The sequence below is a fragment of the Sinohyriopsis cumingii genome, chromosome 16 (assembly GCF_028554795.1).
Source record: "Sinohyriopsis cumingii isolate HCF-2022 chromosome 16, ASM2855479v2, whole genome shotgun sequence".
Lineage (NCBI taxonomy): Eukaryota > Metazoa > Mollusca > Bivalvia > Unionida > Unionidae > Sinohyriopsis > Sinohyriopsis cumingii.
The window spans coordinates 69,097,694-69,124,918 of NC_142976.1; the positions used below are offsets into that span (position 1 = coordinate 69,097,694).

General features: G+C 35.1%; 1 protein-coding gene across 1 annotated transcript; it reads right to left on the minus strand.

The window, feature by feature from the left end:
* Nucleotides 1-223: 223 nt before the first annotated feature.
* Nucleotides 224-25,188, minus strand: LOC149780730 (eukaryotic translation initiation factor 2 subunit 2-like). Its single transcript, XM_089937779.1, has 9 exons — nucleotides 25,021-25,188; nucleotides 16,381-16,588; nucleotides 15,611-15,696; nucleotides 14,049-14,220; nucleotides 11,280-11,383; nucleotides 10,019-10,167; nucleotides 9,585-9,641; nucleotides 6,443-6,528; nucleotides 224-1,290 (listed from the first exon to the last, which is right to left on the minus strand). Exons 1-9 carry the CDS (start codon nucleotides 25,036-25,038, stop codon nucleotides 1,121-1,123), a joined length of 1,050 nt encoding a protein of 349 aa, XP_089793905.1. The 5' UTR covers nucleotides 25,039-25,188; the 3' UTR covers nucleotides 224-1,120.
* Between the last annotated feature and the right edge of the window lie 2,037 nt (nucleotides 25,189-27,225).

The following is a 27,225-nucleotide window of genomic DNA, read 5'->3' on the forward strand; positions in this document are numbered from 1 at the left end:
AGTATTACATATTTGATCCAACTCCCCAGGAAGCATAAAAAATACATCAGATGCATCAATCTTAAAAATTTTGAGTTGCGCCAAATCAGGATATGAAGGAAACCACACTGAACATTTTTTCAGAAGTCTTCCCCCTCCCTTTTTACTGTAAATATAAGAGTGAATTTCACACCTAAATTTTCAGTTCTAGAATAGGTATAATAACATGAACACAAGGACTGCCTTATGTATGAAACTTTATTAACATAAAAATCTTATACTTCGTAAGCATATAAACTGAAATGACTTTTATCAGATGGTTTTGATAATTCTCTGTCTTTTACTCCATTTCCTCTCTATGTTCAATGTAAATTCAAATAAGAAGAGAAAGATCGACAGATTTTTTAGGTTTATACTGTATTGGTTGTTTTATTATTCTATCATACTAATCCATCAGATTAATGTGAATTCTGTTATTTTTATGGGTATTAATTTTCATTCTCTGGGGGCTTAATTTTCATATTTTGCAAAATATTACATTTTTTGTCAGTACATAAATTTGTTGATCATCTTCAAGTCCTGCTGTTGCCAAAGAAGAGTCACTGCTTACTGGGTTGTTAAATTCATGGTTTGTAACAATCCAAGAAAACAAGTAAATCCAACAAAGAAGTCAATTCATAAACACAGTGCTAAGTCTTTCCTGAATGGAAAGATTAAGCATTGCTAGGTGTTCAGCCATACAACGTACAACTTTACTGATGTACAAGCTAATTATCAACACTCCCACATTTGATATGAATTGAAAATGAATGGTTGCAATCATTATTGAAAATGTATTTTCCACATACGTTCAGATCACTGAGAAATAATATATGTATGTCCGTTCTATATTTGCAAATTTTATTTCCTTTTTCTGTGCTTTATGAGAATTTTCACTTATTCTTTGAATGGGACATGTGGTACACAATTATTTACTAATTAATAAATACTGTAGGTGTCAAATAATAAAGTTCCAAATTATACCTGCACCACAAACTGTTTATAAAGAACTGTAGATAATGACCCAGTCAATACAAAATGTACATAAAAGGGTGATAATTCTTTTGAATTTAATTGTCCTATAATGAACAGCTGTTGTCCCTCACTGAGCCCTAAGGGCAGCCCTCCTTCCAGTGACAGCCTGGAAACCAGATTTGATGCTCTGGACTGAACACCGCGAACCACAGGTTTCACACTGAAGGAAGAAAAGACGCTCTTCTTTTTGAAGCATTGTGTCTGGAGACTTGCATGTATGGCATGTGACATATTCCTCTGAAAATGTAATGGAATATGCATGAATATTTTTTCTTCTTTTGAATCCTGGAATCAAATAGGTTGTACTGTGTGCAAACATACAAGCACACAAGGAAAAAAAAAATGAAAATCTTCCCAGAGTGCTATGTTAAATTATTGTGCACAGAAAACCATATATGATTGTTATTGCAATATGATCAGTTACAAATCAGCACTATCAATAGGATGTCTGGAGTTGAAGTCCTGAACTCTTTACTGCAATTTTTTTTTAAATCTCAACTTCATTCTTAAGAGCTTCAAACATTGTTGACACCGTAACAATGCTTGGTTTCATTTTGCATTCTTTTAAAAATATTCTATAATTATTAATTGATGACAGATAAATAGAAGGATATTAGAACTCGCTACTTTTATATATTTGCAAGTTGTTATTAAAAGAACTTTGGCCACAAAGGTTATTTCCCACAACTTTGTTGCAAGATTTATTGGCACAAAATAAGAAGAAAGGAACTTTTGAATGTTTATTTCTATTTTGAAAATTACATCACCAAATTTTCATGAAATTGCATCAATCAATTTTTTATCATAATCAATCAAGCAGTAATGTTTTACTATATTAAAATATACGAACTAGTTACACACAAAAAATGTACTTCTACCAAATATGAAAACAATGATCCCTGAAAGGGACGGATTCTCTACTGAGCAAAAAGAATTTAAAAGAATCCCAGATAAGGCCATTTTTTCTTACTAATTGCTTAGTGTTCAAACCATCCCTGATCTTCATGAGTAAGAAAAAGATTTTCATGACCAGGGGTGAAACGATACACCTGTGCCGCATATCGATGTACATATGAACATAATGGTTTCGCCATCTTTGGAAGATAGGTGGTTCCCTTTTATGTATGTTGACATGCTGGTTGAAATTCCAGTATGCAGATTACAGATTGACATATACTTATCATGTATTTATATGCAATTCTCATCAATGACATGAAGAAGAAAATATACTTTCAAACAGACTACCTGTTGTTTGTCAGTGAGTTTTTTTCAACATTTTGGGCCATTTAATGGTGGCTCCATTTAACTCACTTTAGCCACCATACCCTAGGGTTCTTAGTCCATCAATGGCAAGGTCTGCTCATGCAGAGGTATTCAAATAAATATCTTTCCTTCTAAATTTAATTTTTTTCTTCCTTATTTATTTAGTTTATCTTAACCCTGATATGGATATATGGTTTTGTACTATATGACCTGCAGGGCTAAATTGATTGGAAAAAAATATAATGAAAATTGCATTCTACTGTCAAAATGTCTGTATTTGAATTACGTTCATTATTCTGCCCTTTCTACATTTAATTTCAAAATACTCCTGAAAAAGATATTGACCACCATGCCATGTATTTTTGTCCATCCCATAACATGCACATCTGACTCGTATATAACACCATTTTCGGGCTCAAAATCACTCACTGGTATCTTCATTAACACTTTCCCAGCTCCGATAATCTGATATACTTCATAACTTCAAAATTTATTGTCATAATCACTATCATCAGCCAGTATTTGCCAAACGAAAACATAATGAACCACACCGGGAATAAAACATTTTGAGTTTTCTAGGTACCCCATATTTGAAACAAGCATTTGCAGAATGTCCTTGATGGTTCAAACTACGCCATAATGCTTGTTCCAGGACACAATGTGCCAACCAAATTTAGTTTAGCAGCCATTCATGTCATGCCTGAAGAACCCAGATGTGTAAACAGTTGCCTACCTGAAAAACGTGTCGTAACAAGAACAGTTAAGTAAAAATTGTATACTTCACTGAGCACATTTTTATATGTGTGACTTTCAATTAATTGTGGGAGTTCTTGTACATCACTGTTCTCCACTTAGGACCACATAAAATCATGAATCTTTTGGTGAAAATTCCACATGTATATGACCATTCATCCAGGAGATGGAGCAATTAAGATATTCCATAAGAAGTCATCTAACGAAAACCCTATGCTGATGTGACCTTTCATTTAGGAGAAAGAGCAAGAACAAAGTTTTCAAGATGGCTTCCATAGTGACCATATTGGATATCAGATCAGCAAGATTTTCATTTAGGGCCAACCAGACATTATAAAGCCCTATGTTAATAAACCATCTTTTCTGTTACTTGGTTTCACACTATAGAGTTGTGACTTCTAGTAAAGTCTCCAGATCCAATGATGTGTATTCCATATATACATGTTGCTGTGCAACTGATGCCAGACCAATGATGTGTATTCCATATATACATGCTGTTGTGCAACTGATGCCCGATCATGATGTGTTCATAAAGGTAAAGGTGTATCATGTGAAAGCACTGATAAGAAGAACACCACGTTTTCTTAGCATTTCATGCTTACTTGATGCAGGACCCTTGATTCTTAAGAGACCTTATATATAAGTACATGTATTATATACCTAACATCTATAAAAAGGAATTTTTAACACAAGAACTTGTACAGCATATGCAATTCAAATGTTCAAGTATAGCTGACATAAAATATTCTTCACATCAATTTACATCAAATTATTTCTCAAGTTAATCAAATGACAAGTTCAATTATAATTCATGGAAAAATGTTTCCGCCAGACAAATTAAATATAGAAGAATTACATTTTTCTCTATCTACCAAATGCCTGTCCAACTGCTTAGATTAGATGAAGCGTCTTTCTTGAAAGAAGGATGTACATTTTGTTCCCAGAGGAAACATTTTTGGTCATTGACAAAATACTGAAATTTAGGTAAATATTGCTACTCAAGAAAACTCCAAGTGTATTAAGGAACCCTCTCACTGTAAGGGGCTCCCACTTAATATTTAATTATTTACTATGAACTTACCATTTGCTTACCATATCAGTTGCAAACATATAGCTGTATTAGTTTCATAAATACAATTTTCAACTTAAATAGCACACTTGTCTACATATTAAGTTCGTCGTGCAACTCTTTTCTAAATTTCTGCAATTTTGGAATCAGGAAACACCCGTTTGAACAAAGGACCAACGTAGCCTTCTACTGCTCTAGTCCGTGTTCTATTAAGAACTTGGTAAATAACACCTCTGCATTTATTAGTTCTGCTTTAAAAAAGTTACAAGTTACCTTAGTATTGGAGTTTTAAAACCACAGGAGTATATGTTTTATCAATAAAGTATAGCAAAATCTCTGACAACATGAAATCACCTTATATGAATGAACATTTATATTACCAATAAGGTGATTTCATGCTGTCAGATTTTGCTGTATTTTACTGATAAAACATCCGACTCCCGTGGTAAAATGAGCCAATTCAAGATTTTTTTAAATGGCTGCAATGGTGGCCATACTAGACCATATTCATGTGGAAATTCAATTCCAGCAAATTTGATGATGGCACCTGTGCCATCCTAATTAATGTCCATTTTTATTTAGGACCAACTACACTGCATAAGAAGTCATATGGTGAAAAGTCAATATGACTTTCTGTTCTGCTGGAAAAATGATTACAAACGTTCAAGATGACTGCCATAGTGGTCATAACGAATATTAAATCAGAACAAATTTCATTTAGGAATAAAACAGACATCAAAAGTCTTTTAATGGAAGAATTTTGAGGACATCACCAAATTGGAATATTCCCGGTGTATCTGATCATTTGTGCATCAATACTGCACATAAATTACAAAAATCAACCACTCCTTGATAGTTTGTAAGAAATTTTCAAAAACCTTGTTAACTCATTAACCCCATGTGCTACATTTATCCGCTATGAGGTTGTACACTATTTCCGAGCTCTGTAGTGTCTAGGTCATTTAAGATACACCAAAGTGGGTGGTATTTGAAAAAAGTAGACAGACGTAGTTCTACAATGATACCAAAAATCTGGATTTTATTCTTGCATTACAAAATAGAGGGAAAAACATTTTTTAGAACACAATTTTTTTACACCAAGAACCTATCAACTGTTGGAATCGAAATTTGGATTTTGTGGTCTTAAATAAAAATAAGAGTTTTTGTTCTGAGGTCTATTAAGGCAGACTGGTCTGAAATGTACACAGAAAGTGTGTGATTTAGATTTTGTACGTAGCTTTAACAATTTTCCAGTCATATCGCTACTGTGGCAGTTTAAAGTGATGTCTAGCACTGGGGCATCATGCCGCAGACATGTAGTGTGATGTCCCACCCAGTCACATAATTCTGACACCAGGCCAACCAGTCCTAACAATAACCTCTTAATGCTGAGCACCAAGAGAGGCAGCTGTAAGTAACATTTTTAGAAGTCTCTGGTATGACTCAGCCGGGGTTCGAACCCACGACCTCCCGCATCCAGGGCAGACGCTCTAACCACTAGGCCATCAGAGCGGTCGTACACAGACAGATGAACCTATGGAAAAAGTAGGATAAGCTGGGGATTTTGGAGTAAACAGAGACCAGGACATGAAAATGATGGGTCCAATAAGCATAAAAATCCTCCAACTTTTACCCTTCTGCCATGCATGAATGTAATAACCAAAGACAACCATGCATCTGGCGAAATGAAAGTCTCTTACAAGCGGATGTATTTGGATGTTTTCAGAAGTAGCCCCCAAAATGCGTTTCCTACTCAAATTTCAGGTGAAAATGAAAAGATTCTCTAGGGTTAATGAAATTATGAAAATCCTATGCTTGTATAATGATCAATTCAAGAGAAGTAGTGACAAGACTTTCAAGATGGCTGTTTGGTGGTGATACTGGATGTCTGAGCAACATTATTTTTATTTAGACCATTTTGTGACAATTCTCCAAGTAGTTTAAGAAGAGAAATGATAACAATAACACACTAATAGACACAGATATCAGAAAATGTACAATCGGCCATCCCATAAGCTCTCAGATCTACGACAAGTACAATTTACATGTACATGGAAGGAACTTTCAATTAGTCAAATCACCTTTACAATAATATTTAAAAACAAAAATAAAAAAGTGTGAAAAACATTTATTTCAAATTTTTATCCTTTACAAGACTGTTGACTCCTTAAAAGCAAGCACCGTGTCAATTTCAACTCCATATTCGAATTCAAACTGATATTGAAAGTCTTCCTACAAATCCAGAGCACTTCTTATGGATGGGATACAAAACAAATGTGTTAAACACAAAATACCTGTACTTACTTATATATCTTCTTAAAACGTTTTCTATCTGTTTTTGGTTGAACTTTCCTTTGATAATCAATTGATTATTTCCATCTACAGAACCACTAGAAAAAATAAAAAAGACAGCAATTAAAATCTTGTGCACTTTTTCTGATAATAATCCAATTTATGTTACTCAGTTAAAAAAATTTCAGAATGTATCAGTGCCAAAATTAATATAGAATATGCAAACATGCCTTTACAATTTTTTCCCAAATGTGGAATACGTCACTAATGTTAAAATACGAAACTGAGAAGAGCTAAAATAAATACTGCTATAATAGGAAGTGAAACATTTAACTTTACACACACTTGTGCACCTTCATGACCTTTGGTTATTTGAATAACAGTATTATCTGAAGTTTTCCTCTTGTTCCTAAGACTTCAGACAATCTAGAGTATACTGCATATAAAATATAAATTTGCTTACCACCTTTCCTTTACTCGTTTTAAGTTATATTTTAAATTTATATATTTTCATCTGTTTTAACCGATTATTCAATTCCTAAGCTATATTATTTTGTAAATTTGCATAACTTGTTTTACTCGACTTTTTGTCCCATATTTAAAATTATTTTACTTTTTCCAAGGGGGAAGAACCCTCTTCAAATTACCCCACCCCCATCTGAATAGTCCTGAACATTGGTTACTTCCCTTGCTTCATTATGCCAGCTTTTTGTCAAGTATAATGGTAGCAAAGTCAGTCAAACCGATACAAGATCACTTTATAAACATGCATGGATCTTGGTCATTATCAATAATCCATGATCTTGCAGATATAAGCCATCAATATCAGTTTAAACAATATGGTTTCCACCATGATAACATGCTCAGCCAATAAAATTCACAATCACCTAAATAATAAATGTGGATCTCACTCCTTGTCAGATTTATCTGAGATCTTAATGATTTACGCATGTTTCAAGCCTAATTAAAATCAGGTCAGAAATCCAGCCTCTATAGTGATAACAACCTGTCTTTTTATTTACTACAAGCTCAGTCAATCTGATGCTAGATCACCTCATTAATATGCTTGTATCCCACTCACTATCATACTCATTAGTATGCTTGTATCCCACTCTTTATCATATTCATTATTATGCTTGTATCCCACTTTTTATCATACTCATTAGTATGCTTGTATCCCACTCTTTATCATACTCATTTTTATGCTTGTATCCCACTCATTATCATACTCATTAGTATGCTTGTATCCCACTTTTTATCTAACTCATTAGTATGCTTGTATCCCACTCATTATCATACTCATTATCATGCATATATCCCACTCATTATCATGCTCATTAGTATGCTTGTATCCCACTCTTATCATACTCATTAGCATGATTGTATCCCACTCATTAGTATGTTTATATCCCACTCATCATATTCATTTGTATGCTTGTACCCCACTCTTTATCATACTCATTAGCACGATTGTATCCCACTCATCATATTCATTAGCATTGCTTATATCCCACTCATTATCATACTCATTAGTATGGTTGTATCCCATTCATTATCATACTCAGTAGTAGGCTTGTATCCCACTCATTATCATACTCATTAGTATGCCTATATCCCACTCATTATCATACTCATTAGTGTGCCTGTATTCCACTCATTATAAAACTCATTAGTGTGCTTATATTCCACTCATTATAAAACTCATTAGTGTACTTGTATTCCACTCATTATAAAACTCATTAGTATGCTTGTATCCCACTCATTAGTATGCATATATTCCACTCATCATCATAATCATTAGTATGTATCATACTCTGTATCATATACATTAGTATGTTTGTATCCCACTCATTATCATACTCTTTAGTGTACTTGTATTCCACTCATTATAAAACTCATTAGCATGCTTTTATCCCACTCATTATCATACTCATTAGTATGCCTATATCCCACTTTTTATCATACTCATTAGTATGCTTGTATCCCACTCATTATCATACTCATTAGTATGCCTATATCCCACTCATTATCATACTCATTAGTATGCATATATCCCACTAATTATCATACTCATTAGTATGCATGTATCATAGTCTGTATCATATACATTAGTATGCTTGTATCCCACTCATTATCATACTCATTAGCGTGCTTGTATTCCACTGATTATAAAACTCATTAGTGTGCTTATATTCCACTCATTATAAAACTCATTAGTGTGCTTGTATTCCACTCATTAGTATGCTTGTATCCCACTCATTACCATACTCATTAGTATGCCTATATCCCACTCATTATCATACTCATTAGTATGCTTGTATCATACTCTGTATCATATACATTAGTATGCTTGTATCCCACTCATTATCATACTCATTAGTGTGCTTGTATCCCACCCATTATCATACTCATTAGTGTGCCTATATTCCACTCATTATAAAACTCATTAGTATGCTTGTATCCCACTCATTATCATACTCATTAGTATTCCTATATCCCACTCAATATCATACTCAGTAGTAGGCTTGTATCCCACTCATTAGTATGCCTATATCCCACTCATTATCATACTCATTAGTATGCTTGTATCATAATCTGTATCATATACATTAGTATGCTTGTATCTCACTCATTATCATACTCATTAGTGTGCTTGTATCCCACCCATTATCATACTCATTAGTATGCTTGTATCCCACTCATTCAAGGGCATAATCATATAAGCATAACTTCCAAGTGTTCAAAACCGGATCAGAAACATGGCCTTCAGAATGAAAACAAAGATAATCAAACAGATACAAAATTAACTCATGAATATGCATTTATCTTGCTCATTATCACACTCATCCAAGATTCTGCTGCAATAAACCCATATTCCAAGGGTGACTGATACTGAATCAAAAATATGGCCCCCAAAATGGCTACAAACAAATGTTAACTGACGGATGCATATGATGAAACATGTACAGCACACAATGGATGCTTGGCTATACCATAAGCTCATGTTCTTATGGCCAGGTTAGTTAAGAAAACTTAAATAATGAACCTTACAACTGCTGACACCACTCTCACTATTTCCAATGGAAAAGTAATACCTATGTCTCTCACCATTACAAGGCAAGACAAAAAATGGTTGGAGAAATATTATGCTCACCTTGTTCCCAATTCAGCCAACAAAAATGCCAAGACATGCTTGGGCTGTCTATGCAACCTAAAATGAAGGAAAAAATATGCAAATACTTATGCTGCAAGAGAAATGTATAAAGTTTCTCACCTGACATATCCTTTGAATCATATTACTTAAAACAAAACTATTTTTTTATGTGAACTAATTTAAATTATTCACTGATGGAATTGAATGAATAAAAAGCAATTTAAAAAATCTGAACTTTTGAGAAATTAAAAGAACTCATAACACACCACTTATTCTATCCATGCTGCAGGCTCTGAACATTGTATTCTGCATTAGTGTATATGTCTGCGAATGAAATCTCAGTCTTCCTACTGAAGCATGTATTTGGTCCTAGCACGAGTCAAATATCCAGTTTTCGAAAAAACTGAATGGAGATGAAGTATAACGTAACTTACATTCGACAAATTTCTGAAAAATTTGCAAAAGACGTTTTCCTAGCACCAGCTCTGAGAACCTGTGGTGGCCTCATGACAATTTTCTTCTTTTCACCTGTTACCATATCTGGATTTTTTTCTCGTATGATATCAAACACCCGTTTCAGTAACTGAAATAAAAGAACGTTAACAATTACTTCCAAAATCACATTCTTGTAAAAAAAATGTTTTACAACTGAACTCTTTAAAAAAACTATTACACTTAATGATGATTAGTTTTGTTTTGGATGAACCTCAATTTAATTTAAATCTATATTCCCAGGAATGCCACATTCATTTATATTTCTGGTATCATCAAGTGGAGAAGACAATAAACTACGAATTTCAAAGAATTTGAAAGCTGCGTCACCAGCAACCACCATCCTTCTGGTAGACTGATTCCCATTTTTGAGATTAGTTCCTTTGTGTATGATGCTTGTAGGCCAAGGACTATGAGTCCATTGTGAATATGGACACACAAAAAACAACTTGAAGATGACATTTAATTCTTACAAACTTGGATGAATCCAAGGCAACCAAACTTTTCTGGACATCAACTTCACATAAAAAAATTCATTCTTCCACACATTTTGTGCTCACACCCACACCCCCATCAGCCACCCTCTTTTAACTGCTAAAATCATTGGCACCAACAAGTTTGTGTTCAAATGTACCCCTTTAGTATGGCCACCCCTCACCATTTTGGGATTTCTTGGAAGTCTGTATTATAAACACACATTGGTAAACTTCTTGAAGCATGTTTCAAACTGCAACAGAATACTTGTTCTGGGGCCCAATGTACCAATCAGATTAAGTTTAACAACCATTCATGTCAAGCTGAAGAACTCAAATGTGTAAACAGTTACAAGCAACAAGTGCTATGATATTTATACTGACATGACTTGTGTCATGACAAGCACTTCAAGGATGAACAGCTGAAAAAAATTGTAAACTGCACAAAGTACATTTTTCATACGCACAACTTTAAACTAATTTAAAGGTGTTCTCATACATCACTGGCCTCTAAGCACGTGAATTCTTAAATATTTTCCACAATTCACTGAATCATGTGTCATGGCAGCATCTATGCTAAAGATGATGAAGATGATGTTTACAAATTTATCAAGCCTCTCTGAAAGTTGCTCACGTTCTCCCTGTTTTGGGAACCAAGGATGGTCTCTGGCTTTGACCTGTTTGCTGTTAATGTAGGCACGGAGGAAAAATATATATAAAAATTAATAACCTCATCATAGGTGTAATCTCTGTCAGAACCGAACCAGGTCTTCCCATCCATGCACCCGCCTTCTAATCTATCTTCCCTCTTAGAGGAATTGTCTGCCACATCCTCTGTAAAAAAACACAAACAAAATTAAAAGTTATCTTCAACATTTTGAGCCAAAATATAATAAAATGCCGATATATGCATATTTTTAACTCTTAGAAAAAGTTATCAACCTTTACCTTTTCAAACCTTTTGATGGTTCACAGGAATTGCAAAGTATACATGTATGATAATTAGATGACAATAATAATTTCCCCAAGGCCTCAAAGTTATTCAAAGAGTCAATGCCCATAACTTTTCGATGCTCAACCTAACATGTCAGCCTAATCAATGTTTACTTTTTCATCCATTTAATGGTTCCTAGAATAGTTTATAGGAATTGCAAGGCACATGATAATTAGATGAAAATAAAAATCATATCAAGGCCTCAACTTTTATTGAAAAATCAAGTCACTAGCTACAACCAAACTTGTCACATAATCAAAACTAAACGTTATATATTCACAATCAAAAGCTATATGCTTTATGATGCTATAACTGAACAGTGTTTACTGACCAAAAAGTACATATCTGACAAAAATGGGGGTGATCACTTACTGAACAAAAAGTTTTGCAATCAAGTGAATTCCAGTCATAATTTTTTTTATGGTTAAGCAGGCAAAAGGCTTACTGTTGAGATGGTAAATGAAATGGATGCTTATATCAATGAATCTTTCACCCCCTTCAATGACGATAAAATCTGTACATGACCTGTAGCATGGTGCATGCACTATACAGGACTTTCTATTTGTACTCTCAGGAAAAAACATAACCTCATTATCTTTGAGACTTTTCAATGTACTCTAACACTAAATATGTATTAGTAATTAGGAAAATAAAGAAAACTGATCACTATTTGAGCACCAAAAGTCCATCCCCAAAATCAAGTAGTAAGACATGCTTTAGTACAGCAAATGATCCTGTTTTATGCATTTATGAAGTGTGGACAAACCAATGCCAACACAGCCTGCATATTAATGGTCATAGCACAAAGCTATGAATATAACATTAAATTAAACATAATATGAATTATTTTTTTTTTGTGTGAATCACATTTTGTGGTTTGGCAGACAATTACATATTCATCTATATTTCAATGATGGACTTACCTCTAATTGTGGGACGGTTGCCATTTGGCAATCATCAAATCCCCCCAAATTCTTACCCATGAATAATAGTCAGTAAACTGTATTTTATGTTTAAGTTTTAGGTTAATAAAAAATGTGGGCTTGCCTCTTTGCCAAATGACATTTACTACTAAAGTGATATAACAAGTCAGCAAGCAGTTAAGTAAAATTGGTTTGTCTGCCAGTCTCAATCAAGACAATGATGAATGAAATACTTCTTGGAGGCCAGAAAAGTGTACATCTGATGGGTGGCAGCTTGCAATGGGTCACTTAAGGAACTGTAATGATGTATCTGTAGTAATTACCTTGAAACTGTGCAAGCCCATGAGAACATGCACTAATCCATCCAAAATGTACAACTAATTTTTTAGTTTGAATGTACAACTAATTTTTTAGTTTGAATGCTGCCCATTTAAAGGGGTGTTGACAAGATAATAAATGCCTTGAAATTTTTTTGAAACAAATCACAAATCATACTTCTACACATCAATCAAGGATAGTGTAGACGAGTTACTGTTAGAAACTAGCTTAAAGTCTTGTAAACTCGGGATAGCAAGTTACAAGGTATATAAAAAAGAAGTGTTCCATAAAATGTGGCATCACACCTGCAAACACCATTTTGATAATGTAGCTTTCTGCTTATGTAGGAAAGATGGGAATCCTCAAATGGTACAAACTTCATGCATATAGTAATACTGACTCCAAGTTTCATCTTGAATACTGAAAATTATATAAACCATATATTACTTTCACAAGCCCAGTGTTGTTCCCAGAACCACTAGTAAGGAAAAGGTGCTGATTGCCTCTGACAAGCCCCTTGTTGCCCCTGAACCACTTGTCTCCATAAGGTACTGACTGCCTTTGACAAGCTCTGTGTAGTCCCCAGTACCAATAGTCATGGCAATGTGCTGAATGCCTTTGACAAGCCCATTGTTATCCTTTGTACAACTGGGTACCATATATAAGTCAACATATTTTATTTATATAAAAAATAGTTATTACTGCAGAGCAGGTGTCATCTTATAAGTGAGGTATTAAAAAAATCTGACCTAGAAAATATTATATCAAGGTCCAAGATAGGAAACTAGTATATCATGGTCCATGACTGGAAACTTGTATATCATGGTCCAAGATAGGAAACTAGTATATCAGGGTACAATACTGGAAACTAGTATATCAGGATACAATACTGGAAACTAGTATGTCATTGTCCAAGACTGGAAACTAGTATATCATGGTACTGGAAACTAGTATATCAGGATACAAAACTGAAAACCATAGTGTATCAGAGTAGAAGACTGAATACCCAAGTGTATCATAGTACAAGACTGATTACCCTAGTGTATCAGAGTAGAAGACTGAAAATCCTAGTATATCAGAAAACAAGACTGGAAACTCTGGTATCTCATGCTACCAACTTAATATGAACTAAAATTTAATCTGAGTGTGGAATAATCATGACTTCCAAATGCCTGACAACACTGCTGTGCTGTTGCCACAAGCAATACCAGCAGGAATGTGATAACTTTGTCTCACCATTCACTAGTTTAGACATCAATCTTACCATCTTCTGCTGCCTTTTCTTCTTCACCAACCAGTTCATCAATATCTACAGCCTTTTTCTTTTTCTTCTTCTTCTTCATGGGCAGATCTAGGTCTATGTCATCAGCTGGTGCACCAATGGTCTCCTCAGCTTCCGGGGGAATTTCTTCACTTTCTTTTGCATCAGCCACGTCCTAGAGAATTTTTATATATAAAAAACAGTTCCACATGATCTCTATACATTGTGTGTATTTGACCATCAGCCCCAATGTCAACAAACTCTAACCATTGGCCCCAATGTCATCACACTCTGACAATTGACCCCAATGTCATCAAATTAACCACTGGCCCCAATGTCGTCAAAATGTGACCACTTGCCCCAATATCATAAAACTACTCAAAATCCTGCTGGAAAATGACAAATCAAAGGGCTGCATGAGTACATTTCTAGCATGGTTTTCAAGTCTGGAGTTACATTTTTTTTCTTTCACCAATGTTATTCAAAGTTTTGACAGGTGAACCAGGTCTGACTAATGTCCCTGAAAACCCAAGATTATGTTTTAACCACTAAAGGGCTCTACAATCTGGTAAAAAAAATATTATTTTCAAGGATAGGATAAAATATTACAATATCAGGGAGAGTTGAAACTGATACCTCAGTGAAATCATTGGCATGTGCCAATATCACAACATTATGTGACAAAATGGTAGTGGAATGATAAAAAATACAGTTTTAGCCAGAAATATACCATTCTGGATGATATTTAATATAGAATGCATGTATCGCCCACCACAATAATCATGACATTGAGAATGAGTGTGACTGTGAGTGATTTGGATTTTTAACATACCTTAATTTTTAACGTAGCTATAAAACATTTTCAGTTATATCACTATGATGTCTATGTGACAGTTTATAGTGATGTCTACCACTGGGGCATAATGCAGCAGACATGTAGCATGATGTCCCACCCAGTCACATTATCTTGACACCAGGCCAACTAGTCCTAATACTAACCTCTTAATGCTGAGCAACACGCGAGGCAGCTGCCAGTACCATTTTTATAAGTCTTTGGTATGACTTGGTTGGGGTTCGAACCCACGACCTCTCGCATCCAAGATGGACCCTCTAACCACCAGAGCGGTCCATACTGTGAATGAAGTAAATTGGGTGGTCTTTGTTCTTCATTGCTCTTCTGAAGATTGTGCAAGAATCATAAAAACAATGGGATGTTAAAATATAAAAGAACACACCAAAACATTACAAGTACTTAAACAGATATTTTATAAAACGTGTACAAATTCTGTAACGATCTAAAATGAATGGTCATTTTAACTCCATTTAACAAGAGTCTCCAGTAATGCAATTTTGAGAGAAAAAGTGGGGATATGACCAGTTTTTTTAAATGACAGATTAAATAAGCAGTTACTCTTGTTCATTCTTTTAACATAAAAACTTCAAAGATGTCCCAAGAATTTGTAAAGCACCTAATTACAATCATGGTTTATGTTCATATTCCATGCTATGGTTCTTTTGATGAAACATCTTACTCAACAGGCACACACACACAGAAAGATACTCACTGGCAAAGTTTCTTTCATTTCTTCTAAATCAAATGGCTTCTTTTTCTTCTTCTTCTTTCTCATGCCCGAAAAATCTAATGAAAAGTCTGCAAAAGACAAAATACTAGAGTTCTAATTGGGTTTTACAATGAAAACGCAAAAACCTCTGCCTCCTAAAAACTGAAACCTGGGTTTCAGTATAAAAAAACTATAAGTGTAGTAGTCGAAATCTCTAGTGTCAATATGCCAGTGACACTGATCAGTAAGGCAAAGTCTAAATTTTGCTGTCACACGATACAGTTTTGGCCAGCCTAAATTTCATGACCAAGACTACAGTGAAATATGTAACACACAGGTCAATAGAATCAATGATTGATTTTCATCACCTCATTTAGTCTCTTTTTGGTATTTTAAAAAATCCAGCACCTTGTTGTCTACAGAACTGACACAAAGAAAATGAAAACACAAGGATAATAATTACATTTCACTTCTTGATTTAGTACTTGTGTTTCAGTTTTAACATTTCCAGCAAGATTCCATTGCTTCTAATAAACTTTTGTATTCAAGAAATTTCTAAGCAGAATATCGTAAACCTCAACTGCACTAATGAGAATAACCCTATTTCAAACCTGAAAACACTATTGACATGCATACCTGAACTACACGGCAGTCAAAACTAATATGCTTCTTTGTGGATAATTCCTCTTCAAGAAGGCTTTGAAGGGTAAGGGGAGAATAAGCAGTAAAGTAGCAAAAATCGCAACGCAAATTCCTGCAAATGAAAGATATACCTTCATCTTGTTTGTCTTTTTCTGTGTCTGGTTCTGGTTCATCATTAACTTTTTCATCTGATGTTTTACTGTATTTTTCTGTGGTGTTGTCACTTCCTTTTCCTGTATCTGGTTCTGAAGGTTCCCCATCTACTGCCTCTAATGCATCAGGGTCAAATGTGGCCTTTTTCTTCTTCTTTTTTTTCTTCAGTGAAGGATCAAAAGGAAGCTAGAACCAAAACGAATTATAATATTTATTTAGTGCAAATTAATTAACAGTTAACACATGCTGACTTTCATCTTGTATTAAATTGTTTTTACTTATTTCCACACAGTGGCTGACAAAATGAGTATTATGCTCCAAAGAAAGTCAGTGACAAAGCATTCTGCATCAGTGTCATGATGTCTTGCTACTGTCTAAGTCAGTGGCAAAACATTCTGCATCAGTGTCATGATGTCTTGCTAATGTCTAAGTCAATAACAAAGCATTCTGCATCAGTGTCATGATGTCTTGCTACTTAAGTCAGTGACAAAACATTCTGCATCAGTGTCATGACATCTTGCTACTAAGTCAGTGGCAAAACATTGTGCATCAGTGTCATGATGTCTTGCTAATGTCTAAGTCAATAACAAAGCATTCTGCATCAGTGTCATGATGTCTTGCTACTAAGTCAGTGACAAAACATTGTGCATCAGTGTCATGATGTCTTGCTAATGTCTAAATCGATGACAGCATTCTGCATCAGTCATGATGTCTTGCTAATGTCTAAATCAATGACAAAGCATTCTGCATCACTGTCATGATGTCTTGCTACTAAGTCAGCGACAAAACATTCTGCATCAGTGTCATGTCTTGCTATTGTCTAAGTCAGTGACAAAACATTCTGCATCAGTGTTATGATGTATTGCTAGTGTGTAAGAAAGTCAGTGACAAAGCATTCTGCATCAGTGTCATATCTTGCTACTAACAGTTTTATCAATGCCTGTTGGATTGATGGGGGTGGGGTGACTTGTTTCCAGAGAAAGGAAGATTGTTTGAGCCAGGAGATGTTTGTATCCTAATTTGATAGACAAGAAAAAGCAACAATTTTGTCAGTTGAATTGGGATATGACGACTCTAACGCAAGTAACGGATGGTTACACAGATTTCAAGTGCGACACAATATTAAGTGTTCTGTCCTTAGTGGAGAACCAGCTGATGTTGATAATGAAGTTGTTGAAGAGTGGAACAAAAGATTAAACAATATATGTAGGGGATATGACAGCAAGGATATTTTTAATTGTGACGAGACTCATTTGTTTTTTTAGACTGTTGCCAACAAAGTGACAGATGATGTAATCTGTAACATAATTATAAAGACAGTTTTAAAACTATATCAATGGTTATTCATAACATTCTTTTGAAAATGATGAAACAGTTTGTTTTACATTTATTTCAAAAATGCATGTGATTTTTTAATGAAAACATTAAATGTTTTAGAATTAAATGTACTTGTGACTTTCTTCATATGTATTTACTATTTGCATTTGTCATCCCCCTCTAGAAAGGCCACTTCCCTGCTGCAATAGGGGTGACTGCTGTACATGTACATTCATCACTTTTATTAAAGTCAACACGAATTTAATTTAGACACCATTACAACAAAATAGGACATCATTTATTAATATTTGCCAAATCGATAACAGGTACTCAACTGCACTTTTAACATAACATGGGATCTTTGAAGTATGTCAGATTCAAATGGAGGGGCAATCCTTATTACAATATAGTTACGATGATAAGGATGAACTGTTTATTAGTTGCACTGGTTTCATGCCTCTTTGCCTAAGTCTGGCCTTTAGCTATTCCAGTAACAAGCTAAACTTGAATTTTAGGTCAAAGTATAATCATTTAAAGTGGCATAACAGTGTTCAAGTGTCATTCATATCTAAAGCTGATTTAGGAAGCAATCAGCTTGAGCAAAGCCCACAAAATAATTTCAGAACTCATGGCTTAAAATAGTTTTACTCTGTGATACATGCCAGCCAAAAATTTTAAAACATGGGAGGAAAGAAAAATTTTTAAAAAATGGGAGGGGGATCCAGTAGAAGTTTGAACAGCATACATGCCAACCCCTGACAAGGAAAAAGTGTAATCCAAGTGGACAAAAACAGCAATCCAAGCAGATATATATCCACATATATAACATGCTAAAATTTCAATAAACAATGATTTATTTGCCCCTCTCGTCTTTTAACATCCATTACTGCTTCAAGGTTTCATATGTAGCACTTTTAGCTTTCGAAAGCAACAGATTTTCATGTTGCATTTTAAAACACTTTATACCAGCTGAGACCATGAATGTTTTGCACACCAGCAGAGCGCAAAGTACTGGGTTACTGAGCCTGGATCTGAATTCAGTTTTATTTTTGTTAACAATACTGAACAATCTCTCACAGTCAGCATTAGAATGGTAAAGAACCAATATTCCTTTCATAACCTGATAAAGAAATGGAAATTTATATCTTCCAGTGATTGTGTCTTTTAGCTAGGAAATAAGGTGCCACTGCACATCAACTCTATCTGCATTAAGTACCGTATATTGTCAGGTAGAATCCCAAGTTCATACTTCAGGAATTCTCCTTCCAGATGATCCAAGGTAGACAAGGATGGTAATAGGAAAGGATATCTCTTGACAAAGAATCGAACACTTTTGAAGCTTTTTGACTCTCTCTCATTTACATCAGCAACTGAAGCATTTAAAAGCACTTCATCTTCATAGGGGAATTTCTGGAACATGCAATCACAGGCCGTAGCATAATACTCTCTAACATTATCATAAAACACATTCACAGCCAGAGTAGAATTGTGTTCTATGAATTCTCCTGCTTCTGCACCAATAACAAGATCTTCATTATCTTTCTATTAAGAACTCAGTAAATAACACCTCTGCATTTATAATATTCATGTCCGCACTTTAGTTCTGCTGTAGATAAGAAGTTACCTTAGTACTGGAATTCGTAAGACGAGCTAATTCGATGTGTTTCTTTGTTTTCAAGTGTTTCTCCACATCAAATTTACCACCATGCCCAATATTAAAATCGTTTCCGCACAGACTGCAATGAGCACGATGCTGCCCTAGAATACAGGGACTCGTATCATTGCTTGAAACTGACCTGTCATACATGTACTATTTAGTACATGTATGACAGGTCAATTTTAAGCAATAATACAAGCCCATGTGCCCGAGAATGGAACGATGTATTTTGCCATTAATGTATTCATCTTTGAAAAATTTGTTTTTACTTGTCTTTTTCTGATCCACCTGTGAAATTCTTTGAAAAAATATATGTGCTCTAACACAAACATCGAAAAGAACACATCTGAAGACTTTTAGAGCCAAATAGCAAAATTATTTCCACACAGCCTGCAATAGACATCACGTGATGCTGCCCTTGTGTCCTCCTCTTTGGAGGATTCTGTTATTTTATTTTTCATTTATTTTTGGCCTTTTTCTAATCCAGCTGTGAAATTATTTGAAAGGAGATATTTTTGCTCTCATACAAGCATCGACTAAAATAAATTGTACTTTTCAGTGCCAAATACCTAAAGACTGGTTCTGTACTAAATTTTAGTAGAAAAAAGAATATGCGAGTAAAAATTAAAAAACTAGTCTGTTCTCTCCTCACTAAGCCATACAGCTGCTATAAATAGAATATGTGTCACGGAATGGTGTAAATGTTGTTCATTAAATACATGTACTCGGGTTTCGTTTCTTTTCGCTGTACAACGATACCCGATAGTGATTATATATATGGTCTATGTATTTTGAAATCGTGAGTACGATTCGTCCTATGCCACACGTGCAAGGTGCCTTCGATAAGGCAAAACGAAAATTCCAGAGGTATAAATACGTTACTGCATGTAAAGGACCTTTACAATACTAATGGTTTTGTCAGCAAGCGGCCTGCTAAAAGGATTCGCACAACTCCTGCTGTAGGGTTAGGTAATTTTTCGGTCTTAAGTGATAACTAGTGTATTACCATATTTACCTTTGCATGTTTGTTATATAGTTTCCTTTATACAGCATAATGCGTGCATTTCTTTTTATTCGTGTTGCAACAGGATTTATGTTGGTAATGTAAAGCTACATTTTTTTTTATAAAAGAATTCTTTACTACTGTCTTATCGAGCAGGGTTAGGTTTTATATTGAACCTCTGTTTTTGTAATTGCCATAATAATATAATCTTTATAACTTACCATGTATAACGTCCTTACGTTATGTCTGTATCAAGTTTAGTACACTGTATCGGGTATATTTTCAGCTGTTTTTGATGGTAGGAATATCTGGGGTGTCCGGTGTTGTCTGAGAGTAGGAATATCCGGGGTGTCCGATGTTGTCAGAGTGTAGAAACGTCCGTGTGTCCGGAGCGTTTAAGGTGCCGGAGCGTCTAATGTCTAGCGTCCAGAGTGTCCAGAGTGACTAAGGTGACCCAGCTGTAGAGCCGTCAAAGGACCAGGGGGTCCGGAGGGTCTAATGTTCCGAGTGATCATAGTATTCCGAGGGTCTGGAGTCTATATCAGTTGTGAAATTGATTCTTCGGAGATGTGGAGCGGATATGGTGCACGGGTGACAGAGTGCATCTCCACACATGTATTTTATTAGCTGTATGCTAATTTTGGGTTAGTAAGACCCAGTGTATTATTCAGGACTGGAAGGATAGATTGTATATCCGTCCTTGTGTTTAGTGACATAATTTCGCTACCTGAGCGAATACATTTTTTACTATGTGTAAAGACTTACATCGTTTACTTTTTGAGTGAACTATATTCATCTTTCCATTACTGAATCATTTGTGAAATCATTTATCCTGTGTTTTAGGGTTACTGAACTAATTTATTTGTATATTTTTTCCATCTTTGAAACTGTGCATTTTTATGTTAAATAGATCCAATATTTGGATTATAAATACGCACACATCTTCATAATCCACTACTCATATAAATCGCCACATTAAACCATATCTGTGTCGTCAAAACGTGTTCTGTTGTTAATCCGAAATATCCCACCCAGTTATCTTGTTACAATATGAGGTTGAAAGTTTGAAAGTAGAACCAGCTTGTTTCTGGGTAATAGCAGAACATAATACTGTTGGGAAAGTGCACGGACAAGCATACTCTTGTATTGTAGTTACCTATTTTTCTAATATACGGTCTGTGGGATTAATGGGATGTTAATAAAAACGAAAAAAACAAACAATTCTTTTGGAAGGTGGATATACCGAAAAAGCGTAATCCATATAAGTTTATGCGTAAGGCGTAATTTAGTGAAAAAAGCGCAATGATTACGTCAAAAGTGTAATGGTTGGCATGTATGCACCAGAACCATCTAGTCTCTAAACTGACACTAGCATTACCTTCAAAACCCCCATTGGACACTACTGACTTTATATTTGAAATGTAGCAATTGCAATACTGTTTGACAAATATTTAAGAAAGGGGAAATTTTAGGCATATGGAAACTGGAGTCGACATGTAGAATATCAGGCATGGATTGTGATTTTTTTAAAGTCATCTGCCCTGGGCATGCATCTAAAAAAATATTCTTTGAGCAAGGCCCGTGCATCTGGTTCATAATGTTATCTTTTGAGCCACTCGTATTTCAATGTTAACACATTTGCCACATAGACTGGATGTTTTAAAAATGAGTTCTAATGTGTATTTAATCTGTGTGGAATTAAGATGACAAATGTATAATTATTCTATTGAACAGGATTCCTAAAGTTGAATCGAGTTAATCATAGGTAGGAACTTAAATTTGCATCTACCACTGATCTCTCATTTAATATTCTATAAAAAAAAAAAATATGCATTAAAACTGATATCATGTACAAATATCATATTCATTAACTACAATATACAGGGGCCCCCGAGTGGCCGAGTGGTCTAAAGCGCTCTCCGTTATGGATCACTGCCATCTCACCTCTGTCTGTGTGGGTTCAAGTATCAGATCTGGCTAATGTGGGTATATGAGAAAGCTTGCCAATAGCTTCTCGTGGGTCGGTAGTTCTTTCCGGGGTTTTCCCCGAGTTCTTCCTCCACCATTAATACTGTCCACCATGTATAGCCTATCGTGTGCTGAAAATGGCATTAAACCTAACAACAACTACAACATAGTTCACTTTTGTCTATGTCACATTTCAAAAAATTTCTGATGCTTGGCTTTGGATCGTATTCCTTTACACAAGGTCCCTCTTCTTTGACTCGCATCAATTGTGTTAAGGTCTCATGTTTTATTCTGGACCTACCCTTAGTCTGATTTTGTTCTGCACACTGAAGCCTCTCTTGCATGTCATGGATGTCACTGGTGACACCAACACAATCACAGCTATGACTGCAAAGTCTGGAAATCTCTACACTCTTGAAGTAGAGTTGTAAAGGCATCTGTCAGTGTGCAGTTCAATGATTTTATGACTACCTAGCAAGTAGGTGGTCTCAAGATATCTCATCCCTAGAAAATGTGGAACTTTGCAGATTAGAAGAACCAGTAGTTACCATCAAGTTTAATTTTCCATATTTTTTACACCACTAGCATATAGCTATTTAATTTTGGCTGATAAAAACTGTATATACAGTCGACTTTGGAGTGAAGAAACAAAGGCACCATGACAGGTCCTGGCAAACTTGGATGTAAAAATGCACCGAAATCTATTCTTACATAAATAAATCCTTGTTTCATACTGACAAACCACCCCAACAGTGCACTGTTAAATCATAATCCACTTATGCTGGTGTCTGGCCTTGGTACTGTATGCTGTAATATAACCAAAATAGCCATGCAACTAACTAGCCACAATTGCCCACCTCTGAAAGCGAGTAAGGGAAATGACAACAGTTGACCGGAGGACAGCAATTAAAAAAAAATAAATAGTTTTCCTGCATCTTCAAAGAAAACTGATTATCTTTTGAAGCACCAATATATACCAAGCAAATAAAAAGAATGGTTCAATGTTCTACAATTATTTAATGTTGCAGCAGCAATAACACATGCACCTTCATCAAAGCAAGCCAACAACCTTTGATCAAAGTAAGTCAGCAACGAACTTAAATAAAATTGTTGTTTCATTTTTTATAGTGATTAGAACATATTTACTGTGCCTCAAAACATTCCTGTTTGCAACAAAAATGTACGTACAGAGGACTCCAGCGTGGGTGATTTTCTGTGTCTTAGATCAAAAATTTGCATCAAAGTATGCGTAATTACGTGTTTCCGAGATTTCTGTATAGATTATGGTCGCTTGCCTTCTGAGTCGGAAATAGCAGAAGGTGATAGAGCACCTGGCATGGAATGAAGTTTTGGGAAGCTACTTCCCTTGTCTCTTTTATAGTAATATCGACAGGGTCGAATGTCAGAATGGGTAATGGGGGTAATCTGAAAAAATTATGTCACTATTATATTTTTCCCTTCACATAATTCTTTTTTTATATTTTTGAAAATTAAACTTACATTGAGCACCTGTGATAGCGTGTAGTTCTTAACTAGTCCTACATGTGAGACCTCGATACTGATATTTATGTTTTGGGCATCAGGGTCTTATTGCCTAATTATTGGCGCTGTGTTTTGATGTAGACTAAAATCATACCGAAAGTCAAATTTTCAGGAATATCTCACACAACTAGCAACCAATAATGATGCTTTTCTGCAAAGTACAGTCATAATATTTTAGTCAAACATTACTTACTCTGTCTTTTCTCTAATAAATTCAAATTCTCACAAAAGAAATGGACCTGTTTTCAAGTTTCATTGGCCTATGTTTCAGTTTGCTGGAAAGCGATGAAGGCTGGGAAAGCCGAAATCAGGTTAATTTGAAATATTATTCTTTAACGAAACAAATAAAAATATTCCTATTGGAATTGTAAGCAAAATATATCCAGCATATGAACCTACTTCAGCGTACCTCGACTACCATCTCATTTCAACAAATTCAAATGTATGCCAGTGGGACATGAAAATGCGTCCATTTGCTAGTGTCAGATTTTGATTCAACCTGGATAAAAACAGCACAGTAAGTATATTAATTACATATTAATTTGTGGAGAGTGTCCATATGGGCTGCGAAGTGTGTGAAATATTCCTGAAACTGACTACTTGTTCAGATGTCACCCGACACTGGAACATGCTTTTATTTGGATAGTAAGAAGTAGCACTAAAACATAAATAACATGAGATATGTCTTACACGTAGGACTATTTGGAAGTTACCTACCTTGTCTCTTTTATAGCATGATAGACAGGGTCCTATGTCAGAACGGGTAATGGGGGTATCTGAAGAAATTTTGTCACTCTGTATTATTGTTTTTTCCTTCACGGTATTCTTATTTTATTTTTGAAAATTAAGCTCGCGTCGAGCACCTGTGATAGTGTGTAGCCCTTAACCAGCCCCACCCACCACCACCAAGATTATTTGTTTGACATACATGTTATGATTCCTGATCACATAAATCGCTGATCTCAACTAGGCAGAATTCACACTCTAAATATCAAAATGAGAAAAATAGCCACGTTTTGAAGTACTTGCTAATTTGAAACTTTTCGCTTTCGGATCCACGTGAGTTGCCGAAGTCGCCATATTGACCATTGCATAGACCCTATATCTCGATTACAGTTCATTGTAACTTACCAATTCGTCATCCGCCATTTTCTCTCACATGTAAAACAACTTATATTAAACGGAAGTTAATCTGCTTTTAAAAATCAAAATCTCGGATCGTTTTCTTTATGATGATAGTTGCCACTCAATTCTTGCATCAGACCATCTGATTTCGAATGTGAAGGTCGTGTGAAACTAACGTTTATGGGCAGAACGCTGCCCCGGATATCTGTGGCACATTGTTACGAATCCGGACTATCGCATAAATACTTGCCAGATAACTGTTATGCATAAAAATAAAAATATTTATTTATTTATTTATTTATTTTTATTTATTGTTCAAAGCACTGGATTCGCATAAAATGTACTATTTTTTAAATACTAGAAAATGATAGACGTTGTTTCTTGTGACATATGATGCTTAATTTTCCCTTCTGGTTTATAGTGTATGGATGATGGTACGTGTAATTTTTAAGTTAAACTTATTTTGATTTTTTACACTTTAGGTAAACAATACAGATTTATACCTTTTAAATTTTTTTTTTTTTGGGGGGGGGGTGCTTATACGGACAATGGGAAAATGCATTACAGACCCCAAATGGGGCTGTTTACGAACAAGGTTTTTCAGATCACCCTGGGGCTGTTTACGGACAATGGGAATTTAACATAGGGAATATTGGGACTGTTTACGGACAAGGGAAAGTTGGGTTTAATAGGAATGGAACAGGTGAGGTAACGTCACGGTACTGGACATTGGCAACAACGTGGCAATGTGTGACCTGAATACGCGCTACTCTATGGAGAGACAAATACAGTAGAGATATAGACATAGACATACATAACACAGACAGAGATTGATTACCGTAACATCAATATATCACACATAAACTATAAAATCGACTAAAAAATTGTAGGCAAGAAAGCAGATCTTTTTGAGGCATATGAGTGGCCCTGAAAAGGGCCTTTGCGTTTTCTTAAAAACCATTTCGTTAACATGGAGGGAGGGCATAGCATAGGTATTCTTCTCTTCCTCAAACTTCTTCTGACTTCTGGACCGTAGATGATGAATCTCTTCAAACAGCCTTGTCTCTCCACATAGATCCTTCTTTTCCAAACGCTCGTATCGGTGATCTGGATGGTTGTCCATGATGATTTGACATACATGGGTAAGTCCGTACGGAACAGCACTGAAGATACGAGAGTAGATGGTTATTGGTGTGGTCCCTCTTAGACTTTCATCATAGAAAGGACCCGCTAGTGCCGAAAGTTAAAGGATTTTATGAGTTTTTGTCACCCCACCCCCCATCGTGTACATATTTGTTTGTATTAGGTTTATTAGAATTTCGGTTTTAAATAATTTGGCTCTAGGTTTTGCACACCTCCCTATTTTACTGTATTAATAATCTCCTTCAGCCTGACTGGTCTTGGAGTATATTTGTATATAGTAATCCTTGCCAGGGATCAGTGGTGTCCAGTGTTTGCTATGTGTTTGTGCTATTTGTTTGTGCTATTTGTTTTGTATGTTATATTTTGTTTTGCATGGACTGGCTATTAAGGATCTAATTCATCGAGTTATTATTGAATTAGTGGTTCCATTATACTCGGGAAGTTCGGCGGTGAGTGCCGTGCTTCCCGGTCTATGGAGCCTGTAATATAATTTAGTGTAATTATGCGCAGAAGGAAAGATACATAGAAAGGTTGGAGATAGTATCTGTATGCTAAAAGTGTGCATGTTGTGTATATTTATCTTTATACCTCGTACTTTAGATAATTTATTCCGTGTTTCTGTTTTCGTGATGTTCTTGTTGCTGGCCTTGCTTTTGGGGGAGATCCGGCACGATCCGTACTACCTACCACACGTGAGTCTCGTGGCATAGACATCTTACCATCCTATTCTCCTTACTCACCAAGGCCATATCTTGTGTGTGTATGTGCTATTTTATTAGTCTAATACGAGGTATTTGTTTGAAAAGTTTGCCACGGTATATTATTATTTAATGTAGATATTGTTTAAAAAAAATTATCTTATTGCCTTCATTTTGGAGTTGATAAAGTTTATTAGTTCATTATATATCTTTTTATCATAAATGTTATTTGTGAAAAGAAGTTGTGTATTTTCTATTACACAATATTTATTAATAATTTTATTATTCAGTTCTTATCTTTCTGTTTACATTTTGTGACACTTGAGAATTAAATGATCTTTAGAATCTACATGATTCCCGCATAGTCTAC

Coding starts and splice junctions, on each gene's coding strand:
- LOC149780730 (XM_089937779.1), bottom strand. Junction 10,168..11,279: donor GAGATTACACCTATGATGAG/GTTATTAATTTT, acceptor CTTTTATTTCAG/TTACTGAAACGGGTGTTTGA. Junction 6,529..9,584: donor TTGGCTGAATTGGGAACAAG/GTGAGCATAATA, acceptor TATTTTTTCTAG/TGGTTCTGTAGATGGAAATA.